Consider the following 21454-nt stretch of genomic DNA (forward strand, 5'->3'; position numbering starts at 1 on the left):
GATGTGTGCTACTATTCTTAAGAATTTTAGACGGATTCAGTTCCATGTTCCATAGGACTGAGGTCCTGGCTTCCTTGCTGTCAGCCAGGACCCACGCTCCATTGTCACAGATTGCCCTCATCTTGGTTCATAGGCAGTAAAAGGTCAAACCCTTTCGACCTTTCAAATAAACCCTTCTGGGTTCTTTTTCTGCTACCATGGAAAGAAACTCTCTGCTTACAAAGGGCCTCTGTGATTAGGCTAGCTAGATAATTCCATTTTTGTTATAAAATGTTGTGCAATCACGGGAGTATTATCTCATCAAACCCATAAGCTTTCATGCTACACTCAAGTAGATAGAGATTATATAAGGACAAGGGTCATTTTGGTAGAATTCTGCCTACTTAGGAACCTCTTTCAGAAAAGTAAGAAGTAATTTTCTGCCCAATTCAGGAGAAACTGTTTAATATCCAGACTCATCTCAAAGATTAGAAACTTCAATATTCGATCTATAACAAGGTGATGTATAGATTCCATAGGGTTCCAAGCTTCATCAAAAGACTAGAAAGTTGATTTTAAAAGATAGACATCTCAATGTAAAGCCCTTATCAGCTTATTGGTTCATTTGTTTTTCTTCCCTTTTCTCTACTAAAATACTACATGTCCGTGCAAGGCAGCCAAGAGAACTAACTGCTCCAGCTCTCTACAATTGTGAAAGAGAAACTGATATGATGGTGGGAATTTAGGTGACTACACATTTAATAGACCAAACATCCTCAAGCCTTTTGGTCTCCGAGCTCTTGTTACCGAGGAGGCGTTTGATTTTGGTGACTTAGAACTGTTGATATTATCAATTTAGTAAATTGAACCGAGAAAACTTTAAACATAGCACACAGGCACACATTCTCTTAGCTTACAAACTGATATCATCACAGGTTATATAGCCTCTGGAGGCTAAAAGGAATAAAGTCTTCCTAGGCCAGCCCTTCAAAAGACTCTGAAAGATGTCAACACCACACCTTGCATTTTGGCAAATTGCTCCACGCACACATTTTGTGTATTCACTCGTGCAGCTCGATTCTGCTGATAATTGGGACAGAGTCAGTCTGTGAGTCCAGCAAAAAGTCATGCAGAGGACGATGAAAGAAAGCGCTGGGGATTCCTGCCACCGTTTGCCCTTGAAAAACTTATGACAACAACCTGCCCTCTTATTTTTTGTTTTAGTGAAGGATCGCTCAACGGGAACCCAGGAGGTTCGCACAGTGAGCCTTTTCAGTCCTGCCTGCCAGCTTTTATCAGCTTATTGGTTCTAGTTGGTCCTCCTCCCAGGAGACGCAGTGACCCAGGCGGAAATGAAAGAATGAGGTGAATCTCAAGACTGGGAGTCGCTGTGACCAGAGGTGCTGGAGAGCCAGCAGCGCTTGGTCTGAGCCAGATTTTGTAGTCAAGAGTAGGAAAGGGGGAGTGCAAGCTCCCTTGGAGAAAGACGGGGTGATTAGCCTGTCTGGATGGACCGAGAAGATACTTTTCTTCGAATGGTTAGGTGGGAGATGAGTCAAGAAACCTCCCAGTGTGGGTTGGGTCTAGCTGCTTTTACTTTTGCACCTTGTGGGTATTTCGTGAGCGGCACACTTCCTGGAACCTTGGGCCCATTTTAGGGCCTTGGCTTTTAGGGCGATTTCCTGTCCATAGGATATATTAGTTAATTGTTCTTTGTATCCTGCCAACAAAAAGTGACGAAATAAAGCAATAGCCTTTTGCTGATTAACTCGGTCATCCTCGTTTTCTTTCTGTCTATAGTAAAAGGCCCCAAATCTCAGTTCTCAGGTCCGGCTTGCGTCTTTCTACCACAGATGAAGACAATGTTTAAAAAAAAAAAAAAAAAAAAAAAAAAAAAAAAAGCAAACCAAATCAAACCCAGCAACAACAACAAAAAGCTCTTGGAGCCCAGGGATTGCATTCTCCCGCCTCAAGGTTAAAGGTTTGCAAGCCTGTGTCATCATGTGTCCCGGGCAGAGGACCAATATCAGTAGGTTGGCAGATAAGACTGAGCAGACTCGCTGCGATGAAGCACACATCCGGGGATCCCGCTCTAGGGAGCCTTCCGGACGTGTGATCGGAAAATGCCTGGTGACCGATCCGACCGGGGCGGGGGTGTAGGGTCCCCGCCACAGAGTCCAGACATGGACCCTAAAAGTCCGATGTCCCAGAACCCCTCACGACAGAGCCCAGGCGAGCAGCCCCAGAGGCCTTTCTGTCTTTTGAGCCACTGGCCAATAGGGAAGCAGGGAGGTTGGCTGCGGCCCGGAGGCATTGGCGAGGGGGAGGTTCCCGGGGGCGTGGCTCGTGAGCGTCCGCTGTGGCTGGGCGGGGCGTGGGCGGGGCCAGGCGGGTGGCGGGCCAGACCGGGAGGCGGACCTAGGGAAAGGGCGTTCGGCGGCCGGGGCGGGGCGTGAGGGCGGGCCCAGAAGGGCGTGGGGGCGGGGCCAGGCGGGGTGGCGGGCCAGACCGGGAGACGGACTTAGGGAAAGGGCGTTGGGTGAGCGAGCTTTGGCAGCCGGCGGGCGGCGGGGACTCCAAGCACCTTGACCCTGGCGCGAGGCGGCGTCGCGCACGCTTACAGGTGCCCGCGCGGGCCCGCGGCTCGGGCGCCCTCCCGTTGGCCGAGAAGGAGGAGGGGGCCGTGTCGGCGTCCAGCCCCTCGCGCCCAGGATGGACGTGCCAGCCAGGGTGTCCCGACGAGCGGCGGCGGCGGCGGCCAGGATGCTTCTGCGTACTGCCCGCGTCCCTCGCGAGTGCTGGTTCCTGCCGACCGCGCTGCTCTGCGCCTACGGCTTCTTCGCAAACCTCCGGCCGTCGGAGCCGTTCCTCACGCCCTACCTTCTGGGACCCGACAAGAACTTGACCGAGAGACAGGTATGCAGGAGCGGCAGGCGGGGAGGCCGAGCGTGGCAGGTGTTTGCGGAGGGCCTGGCGGCGGAGCCCCGGAGCGGGCTACGCAGATATTCTGCTCGCTTGGAAAAGTGGCCTTACTCTTTGCCTTTCTGGCACGTTCCGTGCGAGACTAAGCAAGATGGGCCGCAGCCCACGTGCATATATGTTTCAGGCCGTATGTGGATAACCCGGTTCTGCCCGGACAAGTCCTGTGGGAGCTGCTGGGGACCGGGGACAGTGCGTGGATAAAGAAAACAGTAAATTCGACTTTCAGTAGAATATGTACGTATGAGTGTTTGTATGTATATATGGATGGATGTTATTTGGCTTTGTTTTTGTGAGAGGGTCCCCCTTTCCTTCCTCTCCTTGACTTTGTTTACCCCTGACAAGATAGATACGCTCTATCACAGGACAATACAGGACAGTAGTACGCCATCCGAATCTGGCTTGCTTGATTAGGTGAGACTGTGTCCAAAGATTTCCTGCTCCCTCTGAGGTCCGTCTCTGGGATGAAAACAGACGGTGTCATATAATTGGCACTTAGCTTTTCTCGAATCGTGAATTGTTGCTTCACCTACAGGTTTTGTCCTCCGTACAGGTAGGTGTTTTTGAGGGCTATGATGCACATGAGCCATGACCAAGAACTCCTGCGCAGACATTTATTCAAGATACAAACTTGTTACGCACAGCACCACAGAAGTGCATAGTATACTTCAGAAATGTGCCTAACTCCTCTGATTAAAGCTCATTATCCCGGCACTTGGTTTTGTCAGAGGAGCATGTAGATGGAGACTGCTGCTCCAGGACCCTTCTCTTGAGTATCCAGAAGGGTGAAAGCTCAGGTCCGATGTCATCTCCCTACGTCAGATGAGTGGATGCTGGATAATTGCCACCTTCTTCCTATACCCCGTTTCCTTCCTTACCGAGCTGCTTTCCTGCCCAGGTGGCTGTAGAATATGACTCCCATTTAAGCCTCCCTGTCATTTCCTGTCAGTCATCACTTCTGAGGAGCAACTAACTCAATAACTCGGCATGCCAGGTCAGAGCAAGAGGTGACACTACCAGACCCATTTCAGACTGGCAGGATATAATTACTCAGAGTCCAGTTTGTTGCTGCCGTGTGCCTTTATTCAAGGTCACCTGGGAAAGAATTGAGAGTCAGTGTGGAATCCCGGATCCATTGACATTTAGCAAGTACAGCTGACTTCTGCCGTAAAGTTACACCCTGCTTCCTAATCTTATGGATCACTTCACAGTTATTCATTATCCATGTGTATTTTGGTACTGGTTAAAGCCAACAGTAGAAAGATAAAGCCTTCTGATTTAGAATGGTTTTTCCACGAAGAAAATTGCTCTGTGGTTATAAGAAAGTGTGATCTTGGAGACCCAGGACAACCACTGAACTGGAGGTATAGACACTGAGGCAGACATGACTCAGCATGTGAGCAGAGTAAGCAAGTTTGCATGCAAACTGCTGTGCGATCTGCACAGTGTATGTCCTTGCCTGACAGAAGCATGTGAGGAGAAACGTGTTCTCGGTGTTGATACTTGAAAGTTGATATGTTTTGTCAGGGGACCTGGATCGAGAGCTGCTGTGCACTGCAGTATGGCATGCCTTGCCCTCTCAGCAGGCCTTACACATAGGGGGTATAGGAGTATAGCAGAGTGCTGGGCCCAGCAAATGCTTGTTCATTGTACGACAGTGCAAGGATGCTTCTCTTAGTGCCAAGTAATCGAGGCAAGGGGATTTAAAGAGAAATCTAGTGATCTGGGATGTGGGATCTTGGAGTCTTTGCTAAAATGCTAGTGTAGCCCTTCTTTCCAGGTTGAGAATCCTACATTTAAAAACAAAACAAAAACCTAGTAGCTGAAATAGAACCACTGTTGTCCTTCACGAATGAGCACTTGCTTTCAGCAACGGACAGTTAAATAAAACATTGAATGATTTTTAAGCAAAGTAAATCCTAGGTTATAGTCAGTGACATTTGTACTGAAGTTTATATTTTTCCCTTGAAGACATCAGAAGTGCCAACCTGGGTCATCTTAAATCGTACTGAGTGCCTAAGACTCAAGGGCAGAATTTCCCCTCTCCATTCCCATTCTAGAATTTTACCACTTTAAGATTGAGGCAGGGGGCTGGTGAGATGGCTCAGTGGGTAAGAGCACCCGACTGCTCTTCCGAAGGTCCAGAGTTCAAATCCTAGCAACCACATGGTGGCTCACAGCCATCTGTAATGAGATCTGACTCCCTCTTCTGGAGTGTCTGAAGACAACTACAGTGTACTTACATATAATAAATAAATAAATCTTAAAAAAAAAAGATTGAGGCAGGTTCTAATTGGACTGTGTCCCAATCATTAAAAGCCAAACATTAATAAAAGCTATTTACTTATTATGTTAGGAACTGAATCCAGGGCTCCTTTTGCTATACTGCTGAGCTACATTTCCAGACGTTTTTTTTTTTTTTTTTAATTTTGTAGTTATGTGCAGGACCGTGTAAGTGTTTGCCATGTGTGTATGGGAGACTGTGAAGGCCAGAAGAGGAAGGATGTCAGAACCCCTGTAGCTGGAGTTATGGGTGGATATGAACCAACTGGCATAGGTGCTGAGAACTGAGCCCCAGTCCTCTGGAAGAGTAGTTGATGTTTCTAACCACTGAGCCTTATCTAGTCTTGTTGACCAATTTTTAGGGATGTTCTTGTAAAGTTGCTCGGAGTATTCCTAAACTTATGATCTTCCTGCCTCAGCCTGTCTGGGATTACTATTGTTTATTGCTGTAGCCAACAGAATTCTTTATCTCTGAAAAGTGTTTTAACTTTTCTTGGTAGCATTCGGTTTTGATGTTTACTGCTTTTCTTTGACTTGTAAACCCATTTCACATATTCTGCTTGACACTCTGAACCTTGGAGATTCCTTTTGCCCTTTTAGTCCATCCAGGCTTCATTCATACGACAATCCTAAATCTAGCATATTCACCAACTCACCTATGTATGGTCCGGTACTCAAAAGTATGATCTCTGCTTGAAATAATCTTTCTCTGTGTGTGTGTGTGTGTGTGTGTCTGTCTGTCTGTCTGTGGGTTCTTTTTCTATCTTCCTTATCTTTCTGGACCCACCATGTTTTCAGTTTCCATTTTTTAAATCTGTGTGTGTACATGTTTCTTACTTGGCTCAGAACTCCTGGAACTAAAGGTTCATTCATTCATTCTTTTTTAATCTCAATACAGATTAAGTAGTGCTATGTAAATATGTATGCATCAAGTAGGGTCACAGAGCTCTTTACCTGGTTTTCTTCAGTCAAAATGGGAATTGGGTTAAAACCGAACAATTTACTTTCCTGTGGCATATCTCCCAGAAGAAAATGCACACAAACAAGTTCTGCCCAGAGTTGTGAAAGGCACTTTGACTAGAACAGATCGATTCCCTTTGATCTCGTGGTGGATGTTACCTGGGATGAGAGCTAGCCAACAGAAAGGTAATAAGGGGATGTGTGCCCTTTGTATGTTTTTGCCTGTGAGAAGCTGTTCTTCAAGAGCCAAATATCTATTAAAGGAAGATTTTCTGCTGTTAAGGCTTCTCTATCAAAATTTTTTTGAAAGAATGTCTTTTGAGACCTACCTCTCCAGACTATGTGGTCTCTGTCTCTGAGGAGTCCCTGTCATGGTCTCCTTCCACAGAGATGGGAAAACTTCTGCAAGTGATAGAAGGAAACTTAGGGCGTTCGGAATCACTAGCAGTTTTGTGATTGAAGAAAGTAGATGTTTTGGTGTGCTGGGTTGGGAATATCATTTCTCTGCCAATCCTGACTGTATAATCCAGCATTCTCAAACACCAAGTTTCCTTCTTGTAAAATAGAGATGTTAAAGCAGTTACTTCTTAGGACTGTTTGGATTAACTGGAAATAGCTGAGGTAAAGTTCACAGCATGGTATGTGGGAGATGTGCTGCTATGGTTTTTTTGATAGTGGGAGAGGAGGTTTCTGTTTTTGTTTTTCTTGATTGCTGTTCCTTGTAGGAATAAACGTGGATCACTTAATTAGAGGGAGTTGAAGCTAGCCCTTCTGGTCTCCCGTGTTCCACCTGCCCCATCCCTTGGCGTACTTAGTTGACATGGTAGTATTACTGGTAGTATTACTTTCCCTCATCTTCATTATCCAAATTGTGGGTTTGTGTTAGTGTAGCACTAACCTCATGAGGGTTATTTATTTATTTATTTATTTATTATGTTTCCTGTGTTACCAAACTGGCCTTGAACTACTTAATGGCCCTCCTGCTTCAGTTTACAGGCATGCACCACCACGCCCTTTCAATTGATAAAGGATGGGACTTACGAAATGGAACATTAGCAATTAATTAAGGATAGCTACTGCTGAAAGTTCCATGTCTAAACAAAGTTTTACTAGACTGAACAGTTGGCCAAAACTCTGGAACGTAAGAAGATGGGGTGCTGAAGGAAGTAATAGAGAATATCTTAAAATGTTTTAGTAACATAAATTGTATGTATCCATTTGTTACTGTGACAACTTCAGCACATGCATATGGGATTCAGGGAACACATCAGAACAATTCGCCTCTCCACCATTTCCTTATATTTGGAGCCCTTCAACAGTTCCTATGGTCATACAGATTTTGAGGCTACTCTGGGGTACATAGCAAGTTCCAGACCAGTCGTCACAACTGCATCGCTGGGACCCTCCACCCTCCAAGCCCCAGAGCAACAACAAGGCAGAAACACCCTAAACTGACTGCTGTAAGTCCTTAGTGCATCGCTAGGTACTGAGCTCCCTGTAAGAGAAGGAACTTTTCAGTGGTCACTCTTACCAGGAAAATGAGGCTCCCGGTGGAACTGTGCTAGTTGGTATAGTCCAGGGGCCATTTCTGATTCAGTCTTCTAGTTTTCAGAGCTGTGGAAAGGTGAGTAAGTGGTTATATATGTAATCCTTGCATCAGACAGTCCTGTAGTGCAGGGTTTGTCCTCTTGTGCTGATGATAAGGATGAATTCAAAGGGGGACTAAACCTTACCTACCCACAAGCCCCTGCTTCCAGCTCTCCAGCACTCATTGAATGTGGCACAATCTGGACTTGACCTTGGCCTCTGCTAGCCATGAGATTTTGTTGCAATGCTGGGCAGTGGCAGTGAGTCCGGGTTTCCTTTCAGCCATTCATTCATGAAGGAAGCTAACAGGTGCTCAACAGGCACTGCGCTGCTGAATGCTGAGGTTCTTTGGGGTGTGTACACTAAATACTTTTTCTTTTTAATTTGTGTGCAATGCATGTTTATGCTTTCAGAAATGAGGGCATGATACAGTTAGCCTGAGGTAAACATAGGATGTCTTCCTCAGCCATTCTCCTTTATTTTTCTGTTACAGAATCTCTCACTGAACCTGTAGCTCACCAGATTGCCTATGTTAGCTAATTGGCCAGCAAGCCCTAGGAACCCTCCCATCTCTTCCTCCCCAGTGCTGATATAACAGCTTTCTACACAAGTACTGGGGATCTCAGCTCAGGTCCCCATGTTTATATTAAACTGAACTGTCCAACCCCAAGTACATTTTTTTTTTAATGTTCAGAGGAACAGCTCTTAATTATACAAGTAATGGAACTGAAATTCCAAATGCAATCTTTCTCATTTAAAATGCGTCTTGAGAATTATGTTTACAGAATCTCAATTTTAAATTGTGCATAAGAAAGAAATAGCAATAAGTTCCAGTTAACCTTATGTCATATAAATCAAAATAGCTAAAGCAAGGATTCCTGTGTAACTATTATAAAGATATAATAAATTTTTGAGATGATAAATTACCTAAATATCCTGAGTTGGGTATTACAGTGTATACATGTACCAAGATACACTGTATCTCATAAATATGTACAACTATATAAATTATTTTTTAATTTAGGAAAAGAAAAATAAAACACCAAACACTTAAACTTTAGGTCATGTTACCACTAAGTAAGAGAGCCACAGCTGCTGCCCACAGTCCTACTGCCCAGGAAGAGCTGTTTCATCAAGGCATAAGACAGACACACTCCTTTCTTCCACCCCACAAAGAGCAAAGCTTCACATCAGAGAAGTCTCACTACACACTGTTAAAGGGGTGGCCCATAATACATTGCCCATGCTTCAGTGGATGACCCGATACCCACACCTATGTGCATGTAAGCAATACTAGTCCGACTGTGGGTTATAGAAAAAGGAGGAGTCTGGGGAGAGGAGAAAGTATAATGAAGAGTTGGAGTGGGGGAGTAGAAGTAGATATCATCCAAATACTTTGTACATATGTATGAAATCTAATAGAAATAATGATAATGATGATAATAATAATAAATTTTAGAGATAAATTGACAGTGATTTAATTTCGAAAGCATGTATTGGTCCTTGTGTCTTCCAGACAGTCTGCTGCCTGTTAAGTTATACAGGTGAGTGCTGGATCCAACTCTCAGAAACCTTCAAGGTGCTGGGATGAGTGAGATAGAAAATCCCCGTAATCGAAGCACTTGGAAGGCTGAGGCAGGAGGCTCCGCAGTCCCAGACTAGTTTGATCTTCGGTGTGCTTTTGAGTCCAGCCTGGGCCACAGAACAAGATCCTTGGTGTAGGGAAAGGATTTTATTATGCCGAGGGGATAGGGACGGCTACTCCAGAAGTTACCTGAACTTACTGCCAGTGTTTCTCCGAGGGATAAGGGAGTGTTGCTGGGCTGTTTTGTAGGAATACATTCTTATGGCTTGTCGGGTCTGTTGATCACTAACAAGCTTTCACTCTTCCTACCAGGTCTACAATGAAATTTATCCGGTGTGGACATACTCTTACTTGCTGCTGCTATTTCCCGTGTTCCTTGCCACAGACTACCTCCGGTACAAGCCTGTCATCCTGCTGCAGGGACTCAGCCTTATTGTGACATGGTTCATGCTGCTCTATGCCCAGGGACTGCTGGCCATTCAGTTCTTGGAATTCTTCTACGGCATCGCCACAGCCACCGAAATCGCCTACTACTCCTATATCTACACTGTGGTGGACCTGGGCATGTATCAGAAAGTCACAAGCTACTGTAGAAGTGCCACCTTGGTGGGCTTTACAGTGGGCTCCGTCCTAGGGCAGATCCTCGTCTCCGTGGTGGGCTGGTCACTGTTCAGCTTGAACGTCATCTCCCTCACCTGCGTTTCTGTGGCTTTTGCTGTGGCCTGGTTTCTGCCTATGCCACAGAAGAGCCTCTTCTTTCACCACATTCCTTCCTCCTGTCATGGAGTGAACGGCCTCAAGGTACAAAATGGTGGCATCGTTACTGATACCCCAGCAGCTAACCATCTTCCTGGATGGGAGGACATTGAGTCAAAAATCCCTCTAAATTTAGATGAGCCTCCGGTGGAAGAACCGGTGAGTTCAGCCTTAAGTTTGCGGTTGCTGTTCTGTGCGTTGGCTAATGGTAGTGAAACAGACAGGCAAGCCCATTCCACCGGGCCACTCATTCATTAAGATGCAACTGATTTATATATTGGATAATCAATTTATTCACCCCTAGAATGCATGATCCTCAAAGCACTGGCATAGCATTATGAGTCATGTCAGAAATGACTTGGGGCTGCATCTCCATTTTTGTATCCCTACTGCTTGGTAGACACAAAGGAAGCACTCAGACAGTGTTTGCTAGTGAGCATTTGAAATGATTCAGTTGGTGATCTGTGTCTACTTGTAGCTTCTGACTCAAAGCTCAGAGTTGGTTTTTTGTTTTGGTTTGGTTTTTTGGTTTTTTTCGAGACAGGGTTTCTCTGTATAGCCCTGGCAGTCCTGGCACTCACTTTGTAGACCACGCTGGACTCGAACTCAGAAATCCGCCTGCCTCTGCCTCCCGAGTGCTGGGATTAAAGGCATGCGCCACCACCGCCCAGCCGAAGCTCAGAGTATTTAAAGATACAGAATTACTTTCCTTTTCTGGGCTGGAAGGATGCATGTTATTTATTTCAAATGATGCTCTGTTGGTTTGTTGTAGAAGGGCAGTGAATGAATGATAGAGAGAAGATAGCAGACAAATTCAAGATGTGATTTTAAAGCTTTCTTAGAAGAGAGGAGCCCAGCATTTAAAACAGCCTCCCCACTCTCTGTAACTAGGAAGATGAGTTAACTCCCTAGGTTATTTTTTTAATATAAAGGTGTGTGTGTGTGTGTGTGTGTGTGTGTGTGTGTGTGTGTTTTGTTTTGCCTGTCAGGTTATAGGGTGTGAGAGACAAGGACAAGATTCATTCCAGCTGCAATGAAGCAGTTTGGGTTTTCCTGAAATGTTGCTTGGCCATAAGCCTACTAGCATTCCTGTCTTGATTAGGGAATCTCAAACCGAATTATAGGTTTTGTAGACTGAATGAAAATGCAGAACTACTATGAATAGCTTGATTCTATCTAAAATCAACCTAGTAGTTTCTTCCCAGCCTATAAAAGCCTCGCCCGGGGAGCTAGTTGAAATTCTATCTCAGGGAGCCTCAGTCCTCCTCTACAGACAGGGGTATGCCTATCATGGGACACACCTCTGACTACTCAGGGCACCATCTCTGGTCAAAAGGACCAGGGATTAAGTATGTGGATTCTGGCATTAGCAGAGGGCTGGTTGGGTCTCTTCATTTGCTAGATCTCACATAGTCGGGAAAACATGGACTCTTCTGGTTGGTTTCAAGTGTGTTACAGTGGCTTTGGCAAACCTGAATATACCTAATAGTATATAAGTATATACTTTAAATATGAACATTAGTTATAGTTAAAATTATAGAACAGTGGGGTTTTATGGTGTTGGACTCAAGAAATATAAAGGAAAGGGCATTTGTTCGTAGCAGCCACTGCATACAAATGTGTGTGTAGTTTTTGTATGCATATGTATAACAAAACCAAGAACTTTACAGGACAATATTTACTCTATCTGTTTTATTAACTTTTTAAATTCAAGCCACTACCTATTAAATACAGTTTATTGCCACGTTGAGTTACAGTTTCAATAGCTCTTCTATACCAACGTGAACTTTATTATTTATCAGTAGCCAAAATGTCAGTATTTGGACTGGATGTGGCGGTACACACCTATTGTCACAGCACTCCAAGGCTGCAGCAGGAAAATGGCAGGTTCTCTGTCAACCTGGGTTACACTGTGAGGCCATGTCTCAAAAGACCCCAATAAAAACACATGTTAAAGCATACGGCAATTTTCACTAGAAGTAATCTCCCAACCGGGCATAGAGCAGTCTGAGGGCCTGGGTCTCATCTCTCCTCTTCTTACCGAGGTAAGATTGGCATCCAAGATCAGTAGCAAAGACATACTTGCACAGATAACATTCACACACAATATGAGACTCACTTCCCACTTTACCTCATAAAGGCTTTCACTGAGTTACATTGTCAGACTGTGAGGTTAGCTACAGTGTGGGAGAGATTAGCTTCCATTGGTTTCCTGATATCCCAGGCTCTGCGGCTGATACCCTGGTGGCTGGGCAGTGCTTTGGCCACCACATTGACTGCTGTTTTCCTACAGCAGTCAAGCGTGAAAGAAAGCGTGAAGAAAGCGTGAAGGGAAGCCAGGATATAGATATTGAGGATTGCAGAGCCATTTAAGCTAGCAAAACATATAACCACATTAAATCACAGCTGCAATGTTAATTTAAGAGTAGATGGCTAGGTGGGTGGTTTATCGTGACTTTTCAGCAAGAGGAAATTAAGCAGGACTCAGAGTAATGGTCTACTTGCCTTAGACTTACCTCAAGTATTGAGTTCTTTTTAGAGATAGCCTATTGCTTTAGAGCAAAGGGGACTGACATTGAGGGAGGGGACACCAAAGCCAGTGATTTTTTTTTTTTTTCTTTCAGGAGGGCTAGCGTTAGGCTCCATGGGAAACCACTGCCCAAACGTGTGAGGCCCTAGGCTTAACTCCTAGCATTAAAAAAAGTAAAATGTCATCTAGTATAGTGGCACTGGTATGCTATTCCTTATTCTGGAAACTGAGGCTGAAAGACTTCAAGGGCGAGGACAGCCTGAGCTACATCACAAAGTGTCTCAAAGTAAAATAAAACAAAATTCAAAGGAACCCTCTTTCTGAGCTAGAGATTGCCATGTCATTCCTTCCTCACAATCCTCTCAAGCTGAAAGGCCTTCCAGACTGGCAGTTTTCCTTTGAGTAAGCACCCCCAGTGTGCATGCTAACGTTTCTCCTGTAGTATTCAGTAGTGCTGTGTGATGTTTGAAAGAAAAAAAAAAATGACTCCAAACTCTGCTTCTCCTACTTCTAGGGCAAGTTAATTAGTTTTGCAGACTTTACTTCCTTATTGGTGTGTCTATATTTTGATTACAAATGGGGTAGTATAAAAGTCTCAGATGAGCATACAGAGTGGGCATTTCATACCCAGTGGGCAGTACTGATGTCGCCACTAACCCAACCGCAGAGAGCAAACAAATGTGTTCCTTTGCTGTAAATGTTATCTGTGAGTTTGTAAATAATCTTTCCTGTCAGCGCAAGAGGATATAATTGCTCATAAGTATAGATATGAATGTGCGTGCGTGCGTGTGTGTGTGTGTGTGTGTGTGTGTGTGTGCATATTTTACTGTAAATAGTTAATAATTTGCCTAAGGTTGTATAAATGTAAACAGTGAAGCCAGGACCAAAACTCAGAGTAGCTTCAGGGCTCCTGTCTGTCCTTGCTAACCTGTGCTGTTGTTCTGCTTGAGTAAAATAAGCACTTGGTTTTTACAAAGGAAAAAAAAAAATCTCAGAAAACTGAGCTTGCGCGGTGTCTGCAGCAACCCTACCACGGTGTTCCAGCTCTGTTTCCGTTTGCTGTGCAGGAGGAGCCCAAGCCAGACCGGCTGCGGGTATTCAGAGTCCTGTGGAATGACTTCCTGATGTGTTATTCCTCCCGCCCTCTGCTCTGCTGGTCCGTGTGGTGGGCCCTGTCCACCTGCGGCTATTTCCAAGTGGTGAACTATGCGCAGGGATTGTGGGAGAAGGTGATGCCTTCTCAGAATGCTGACATCTACAATGGCGGTGTAGAGGCCGTTTCAACCTTGCTGGGTAAGTAGTTAGGCCAGCAGGCATCAGGCTCTCTCCCTCCCCCGAGCTCTGAAAGAGCCCAAAGGAATGGCTTGTTTGGAGCTCCGATTTTTTTTACTAGGGAAAAACTTGGATATAATCAAGTGGTAGGGACCTTTGACCAACAGACACATTCTCGAAATGGAAGGTACTGATTTTCAAGATGGTTTTCTTCTCTTATCCGTGTTCCACTTGCCTGTGTTCATTGAGATTTTGAATAGCAGTGTACTATAGTTTATGATGGTAGCTAATGTCTCTTGAGTGTTTATGTACTGAACACTGGTCTGTAAACAATAGGTATATTAGTTGTATTTCAGAATTCCTGAGATAGTTACAATTATTGTTGTCATTTTACAATTGGAAACTTTGGACATGTTGATAATTTATCTAAAATCAATAAATGGTAGGTAGCAAAATAAAGATTAGAACTCGGGCATGGTGGCTTCAGAGCCTGTGTCCTTGATAACACATTCTGTTCCTTTCTACTTTGTTGCCCTACTTCATAAGATTGTTGGAAGATTCTACATAATAGCTCTAGGCACTTACTAATTGTGGCTGGCACCCAGAAAGCACTCCCATATTATAGCTGTCATCACTGGCATCACGTCACTCAAGGGAAGAGAAGCCATTTTGCATATACTAGATTGATTGTGTCTCGGTCTGAAGCAGAGATGACTCACCCAGCCATATTGCCAAATCAGATGCAGTAATTTTCTGGGACTGTAGCCTGTGCTTCAGGCCAAATACATTTCCACAGCAGTACCCTGGGCCTGTGTCCTCCTCTTCTGTCTACTTGCCGGATGTGCTGATTCAGGCTCACCTCGGTGGCAACATGCTATTCCATCAAGTTCAAAATGTCTCTGCTTAAGTTTCAAGGAACTCGGTGTTCTCGAGCTTCCTAATTTACACGTTGAAGGTCTTAATGCATAATAATCTGAGCTGCATTTTTATTGTGTTGAAATAGAAATAGAGTTTCTATAGTCAATGATTAGAGCCCTTTTTTGTTTTGTAGGTGCTAGTGCTGTGTTTGCAGTTGGCTATATAAAGCTATCTTGGTCAACTTGGGGAGAAATGACGTTGTTCCTGTGTTCTCTCCTGATTGCTGCTGCAGTGTATGTCATGGACACTGTGCAGAGCATCTGGGTGTGCTATGCATCCTATGTTGTCTTCAGAATCATCTACATGGTACTCATCACCATAGCAACGTATGTATTTTAACTCAGAAGTATTAGGAAAAGTTATGGGCAAGATAAACTTGGATTTCTTTACAACCCAAAAATATTAAAATTTCTATTTAAAGGAGGCAAATGGGCTGAAGCTTCGTATTGTAGTTATTGTACGTTCCCCCCTTCCCCCCCAGGAAATATTTAGGGAGGATTTGTTTGTTCTCTTGTATTTTTATCCCACTGTTTTCTTATGTTCCCATAAGATTTATATGTCATGCAGCAACAAACCATGTTTCACATTTCAGAAAGGGAGTTAGCAGTAAAGAGAAGGGGATATGTTCATGTTGAAAGTAGAAATGTGTAACAGTTTAGAAGGAGGTATGGGTACTCCAGTCACTGTTTTTCTTTTGAAAGTTTTCAGATTGCTGCGAACCTCAGCATGGAACGTTACGCCCTTGTGTTCGGCGTGAACACCTTCATTGCCCTGGCATTGCAGACTCTGCTCACTCTGATTGTTGTGGATGCCAGGGGCCTTGGCTTATGTATTACCACTCAGGTGAGATGTCTCCATCGGCTCCCAAAAGTAGTTTACCTGATGAGGGTGACAGAAGTGGGACATGTCTTGTGAAAACAAATTCAGACATTCTGAACAGATCCAACCTAAGTGTCCTCCCTCACCTCCCCATTCTTAGGTCTTTTCTGTGGAGAATGTTGGTTGGGACCATTGTCTTTTGGATGAGGTCCTGAAGATCCTTCTCAACCGTGGGAAGTTTGACCCCTAGAACTAGAGTTAGAGATGCTTGTGGTTACCATGTAGGAGTTGGGGCTTGAACTCAGGCCCTCTGGAAGAACAGCCATGTTCTTAGCTGCAGAGCTGTCTCTCCAGCCCCTCATTCTTAATCTATAGCCCTGAAGTACTGTATTAGATGCCCTGCTTCGTGGTCCCTCAGAGCTCTTTAAGTCCCCTTCCTCCTTTTTATAAAGCCAGTCTTCATCCAAATACAAAGTCGTTAAGGTCGATAAGTCTTATGACTCTCGACATACGACCCATGGAGAAAGCAGTAGTGCAAATGCCCCCGGAATGGCTGACTCCATCCACTCTGGAGTCCTTGTGTAGAGTATGTTTACGTACAACCCATCTCCAGATAATTTCATGAATGACTACTTTTCTCTCTTGCAGTTCCTGATTTACGCCAGTTACTTCGCAGCCATCTCTGTGGTTTTCCTGGCTAATGGCATAGTCAGTATTATAAAGAAATGCAGAAAGCGAGAAGATCCCAGCTCCAGCCCCCAAGCCCCCACGTCCTAACGTGCCCCCGAAGTGCTGCTGCTTCCAAGCAAGGATTCCGCACCGCAACTGCTTGGATGTATTTAAACTCCTTATGGTTCAGATAACTATTTCTGAATGTATATTTCATGGCTTCAAAGCAGCTACTCAACTAACACCTTGCAGTCTTGAGTTAGGATAATACTGTTAGGAGAAGCCAGACCTGAAGCTTTTTTTTTTCTTGGATTGCTTATGAACAGTAATTTAAGAATGACTTTTTCTAATTCAAGAAAAAAAAAAACCCACAAAACTTGATTTTGAAAAACCGAATAACCAAGCAGCACGTCTGCTCTTTCCCCGATTAGCGTGTGAGTGCGATGCTTTCTAGTCACACTCATCACTCGCCCAGACCTGTGGCCTGGTGGGACCAGGGCTTCAGAAGCCACAGGACGGTACAAGCCTCGCCAGACGCGTTCTGTCAGCACTTGCCCCCGCCAGCCTCATTCTGGTTTCAGTGTTACGTGTGCGCGTGTGTGTGTGTGTGTGTGTGTGTGTGTGTGTGTGTGTGTGTGTGTCTGCAGATGGAAATCGTTCCTCACTGGCAGTATCTACTCGGGTTCAACGTTCTGTCCTCTGAGGAGTGTTATGTCTGATTTTATTTGAAAAGTTCACTGTATGAGTGTTAGTGCCTCTTCCCATTTTGACCGTTGTATATTTTTGGAAACATTCTTTAGAATACATTTCTGCATTATTCGTATGCTTCCCAGAGAAGCTCATTTCATTACAAAAGGCACATTTTAAAGCCTGCTGATAACTGAGGGGGGCTAATCAGGTTAGGTTTGCTTGTCTGTAATACTTTTGTATGAAGGACTCTTAATTGCAACTGAAAAGGTCATGTATAGGTTAGAGATACAGGGAGCCCATTTTATATTTGCATACCCTTTTATTTCCAAAACAAAATGAGCTCTTTTCCTTTGAGACAATATCATTCCCATATACCTCTCATTGTCTTGGCTTTCTTATCCAAGACGAGAAGATATCAGTCGGAACTGGATTATTCCACAGCCTTTTTTATAAACTGAGCCTCTTCTTAATGATTGTTCTGGGCTTGGCAGTAGGATAGACTTGATGCCTGCGTTTTGGACCTTAGACCTGCCCGCCTTTGTTCCTACCGTTAGCTCATCTTGAGAGATACTTAAAAGTATCTCCTCATTACTTGAAAGAATGACGTTCTATATGCTAATATTTGTGAGACATGAAAACTATTTCAAAGCCAACTTTGTTGTCTTGTATAACATGTCTAGGTAGGTGCTTTCAACGAGAGTGTTGACCTTTTTAAGACGGACATAGCTGCAGGGTATTATCAATACTGAGATTGCAAAACTGGAGCTTGGCAAGTGTGTAGAAGACCCTGGCTTAAGTTCCAGCACTGGAAAGACCAAAGTGCAAACATGCATGGGAGGAGTGAGGGTAACAGAGGCCATGCCGTACGTCTTCCTTTGCAGCTAGGGAAAGAACACTAAGGAGATGGAGAACTAAGGTCAGAGTAGCAGTCTCCAGTCTTACGTTTTGGTCTCTTTCCTCCTACAGTTCCTTGTTGCTCTATAGGAAGTTGGTTGCCCAGAAACAAGAAGAAACATTGTGATTGAGAAGTGTCCTTTTGTTTTTTTAAAATAACATGTATTATGGTACAATCAAATTGTTCACATTACCAAAGCAATATTTCTTTGAGATTCAGTTCACTGTTTGTGGCATCTCATCTGATCCTTCTTTACCTGTCTAAATCAAGACTGTATCCACATTTTACCACGCGGCCATATTTGCAGAATGCAGAACCCAGTGGGCTGTACTGTATGCACTTTGATGAAGAAGTGAAAATAATCCGTTGTACTTTTTATTCAATCTGTATAGACTATAAAACTATTTTTATTAAATAAATATTTTACAGTATATTTTCCCTTTTCACTCAGAATTATTTTGAGTTCATCTTCAAAAGGAGGTTTATGTCTGTAAATCTCCTAACAGCCTTTCCTGGACACCATTCGTTTAAAGCATGCCTCTTGCCTTCCCAGCTAAACCTCCAGTCAGCCCATTAACCCCTCCCTGTCTCTGTGGCCTCCTTTGCTCTCTCCCCTGCACTCTGCCCCTGCAGCACCCCTTGCTGGCACTGTCTGCAACTTTGGTTTCCCTACACCGCTCATGTCTCTTTTTAAAGCATTCTTCCCTTCAGAAACTACAACAGTGTCAGTCCCTTTGCTAGCAACAAAACATTTTAAATTAAGGAAATTAAAGCCAGGGCTGGATGTCTTATTTTGAAACTCTGTAGTCTCTCTATTCCATACCTGAATATTCTAGTGTCCAGAGAAGCACCTTCATTGCTCCAATTGAAAGTCACCTTTCATTGTGTACTAGAAACCAAATCAGGCTTGGCACCAAGTCAGTCTCACCATACAGCATCCAAAGGAGTACTTTCCTTCCACAGCTACGTAGTAAGGCCTTTCGTAAAAGTATTGGAGCTCTGGTTGTCTGTTCCTGTCGTTTCTTTCAGTATGTCTTCCCTGCCTTTTTGGTAAGGTTTGCTGGAGATGGGGTGGTGAGAAATGAGGAAGCAAGTCCACCTGTAAGGAATGTAACCCTGCAGCAGTGAACGGAGTAAATGCTTGAGTAGCTAACTATTATGATTGCTGCTTGAGCTGTTATTGTATTTGGTCCCATGTAGGTGAGGAAGGCATACACGGCCTTCTTGATTTACAGCAGTAGAAATAGGGGAAGATGAGCGATTTTAGGTTGGTAAATTAGCATTCGACAATGTGTGCTCATATTTAAAAGTGGCTTAGGAAGTTTAAATATCTGCCCCCTCACACACCCCCCAAAAGTATACATCCTGAAGTGGAGAAGCTAAGCCAGCTCTGATCCCCTCCCTAACCGTGGAAATTGGTAGTCACTTCCCTTCAATTCCATTATGAAATATGTGGTGGGGACAAGGGTGGAAGAAGGCAGACCCGGTTCAGAAAGTAGCCCTGTAGAGGGGAAAATGCATGTCAGGTGATAAGCCATGAATTTGGACACATCTGCAAGAGGAAATGGGCAGCTGGCAGAGAAGTGAGCCACATGGGGATCCAAATTGTGTTGGGGAAGTGAGACACCCACAAACTCCCCAAGTGAGTCTCACCACCAAGTCCCTGCAGTCCAGGCCAGCAGCTGGAGACCAGAGCGTGGAGTGGAATGGAGTCAGTCTAGCCTGTGTCTATTCGCTAGGGGCTCATGGCCCCTCTCCTGCTATAGACCTTTTGTCTCTCGCTCCTGCACCATGTGGATTCCAACTACCTACCAAAGCAAGAGCACTCCAGCCAGCCAACGCAGGCAGGGCAGCTCGGCTTTGACAAGTCTGTTAAGAAAGCTCCAGCGATGAGACAAATGAGTTTTCTGAAACTCTTCCAAAACCCACACCAAATTTTGGAGTGAAGGAAACCTTTGGTAAATACGGGGTATGCACCTCTAATAATTTAGACCTATGTAGTATGAACTCATACATGGTACCCTTTGAAGTCATTTCTTACCAAATTGTCTTCCTTTAAAATAAGTCAGTCTGGAGTGTGGGGGCTGTTACAGACGTTTGTTCTTGGAGTACTGACTGAAATTTGGAACATACAAGTCCAGCACTTGAACCAAACAAATCTAACAGGGGCATCTTGGTTGTGTCTTGTGCTTACAAGATCATGAAGCTGTGTCCAGAGACTGTTCACAGTGAGAAATTAAATCAAACAACCAGCAAAGGGCTTAAAGAGCTTCCAGCTCTGACAGCTAATTCTTGGTTAGTTTTTTGGATTCCCCAATGTCCCCACACAGATATTTTCTCTGCATTTTAGGCTCATTGCTTGGGATATAAGTCATTTCATGTTTACCCAAAGTCGTGTCTTCAAAAATGGAATGAGATAGAGCTGTGTTGGTGAGCGTGCTGGTGCAGAGTCATAAATGACCTCACCATTTGGGAGGTTGCTGAGGCAAAAAGGTGACCACAAGTTCATAGCCGTCTATACAGTGAGTGCTAGGCCCTCTACGGGTACAGAGTGAGACCATATCCAAAATGAAAGAAAGAAAAAAAGGAAAGCAGGTAGGCGGGATATGGAGAAAAGTCAAACACTGAACCAGGGATAATGGGCTTAGTTTTGAAACTAGAACAGGCAAAAGACATTCCGAGAGTGAAAAACATTTGTTGCCAGCTTGAAATTGTTTCAAGAACATGTGACCTGGTTCCACAGGAAAAGGGGACCTCAAACTCAGCAAGTGGAATCCGGTGATTGAGAGCCTATGTCTGTCCTACAGGTGCCAGAGTGAAGAAGCCCTGCTTGTGAGATGATGGCCCAAGTAACATTTCCTCGGGGATGCTGTGTGCAGGGAGGGACAGTTTTATGGTCTTAAATGTCTACTGTTGGTGCCACAAAGAGCTCAGGAAAGCTTCAGGGAGAGAAATGAAAAGTGAGAGATGTGGACTGCGGGTAGGAAAGGGTGAGGGTGAAAACCAGGAGAGGTCAGTTTGGAAGCAGTGTTTCCAAGGTTACTAGTCCTTGGCTTTGAAGCTCCGTGCTGTGTCAAAACACAGAGGAGACAACAGAAAGGGGAGTATGATTCTGTCCTCTCCATCTGCCAGGAGGGACCTGAGGCCCCTGTGTTTGCATATTAGACCAAGGAAATGTACAAAGATCCAGAAGCTTATAAAAAATTCCTTCCGGGGTACACTGCAGAAATGCCGGCTTGCTCCTGGGTGTTTCAGATGACTGATAACCAGATTGTGGGTGTCTATTTCAGAAACATCCAGTCATAGTGGGAACCAGTCCTCTTCACTAATGTGAACACCTTAAACAACCAAGTTTGGTCTGGTCCTTGGATACGGTGTGTATCTCTTGTAAAAGAGCAATCGTCTGCTGATTCTCCAATCTCATAGCATTTCTTTCTTTTCTCTTTCTTTCTTTCTTTCTTTCTTTCTTTCTTTCTTTCTTTCTTTCTTTCTTTCTTTCTTTCTTTCTTCCTTCCTTCCTTCCTTCCTTCCT

At 44.4% G+C, this 21454-nt stretch overlaps 1 protein-coding gene across 2 annotated transcripts; it reads left to right on the forward strand.

Annotated features, from left to right (window-relative positions):
• The first annotated feature begins 2501 nt into the window (after positions 1–2501).
• On the forward strand, positions 2502–18371 carry Slc19a2 (solute carrier family 19 member 2). 2 transcript variants are annotated; one of them, XM_021166670.2, is made up of 6 exons: positions 2502–2895; positions 9686–10174; positions 13727–13952; positions 14983–15175; positions 15551–15692; positions 16317–18371. In XM_021166670.2, exons 1-6 carry the CDS (start codon positions 2692–2694, stop codon positions 16443–16445), a joined length of 1383 nt encoding a protein of 460 aa, XP_021022329.1. In that variant the 5' UTR covers positions 2502–2691; the 3' UTR covers positions 16446–18371. The 2 variants fall into 2 exon arrangements, with proteins under 2 accessions (XP_021022329.1, XP_021022321.1); XM_021166662.2 differs by having other exon boundaries at positions 9686–10288; positions 16317–18370.
• Positions 18372–21454: the final 3083 nt, after the last annotated feature.

This window comes from Mus caroli, chromosome 1, assembly GCF_900094665.2.
Source record: "Mus caroli chromosome 1, CAROLI_EIJ_v1.1, whole genome shotgun sequence".
NCBI classification, from domain to species: domain Eukaryota; kingdom Metazoa; phylum Chordata; class Mammalia; order Rodentia; family Muridae; genus Mus; species Mus caroli.

Bases quoted from the DNA above. Each gene is read 5' to 3' on its own strand.
- Slc19a2 (XM_021166662.2), top strand. From the start codon at position 2,692: ATGGACGTGCCAGCCAGGGTGTCCCGACGAGCGGCGGCGGCGGCGGCC. The intron at 2,896-9,685 runs GTATGCAGGAGC...TCTTCCTACCAG, and splicing joins AGAACTTGACCGAGAGACAG to GTCTACAATGAAATTTATCC. The intron at 10,289-13,726 runs GTGAGTTCAGCC...TTTGCTGTGCAG, and splicing joins AGCCTCCGGTGGAAGAACCG to GAGGAGCCCAAGCCAGACCG.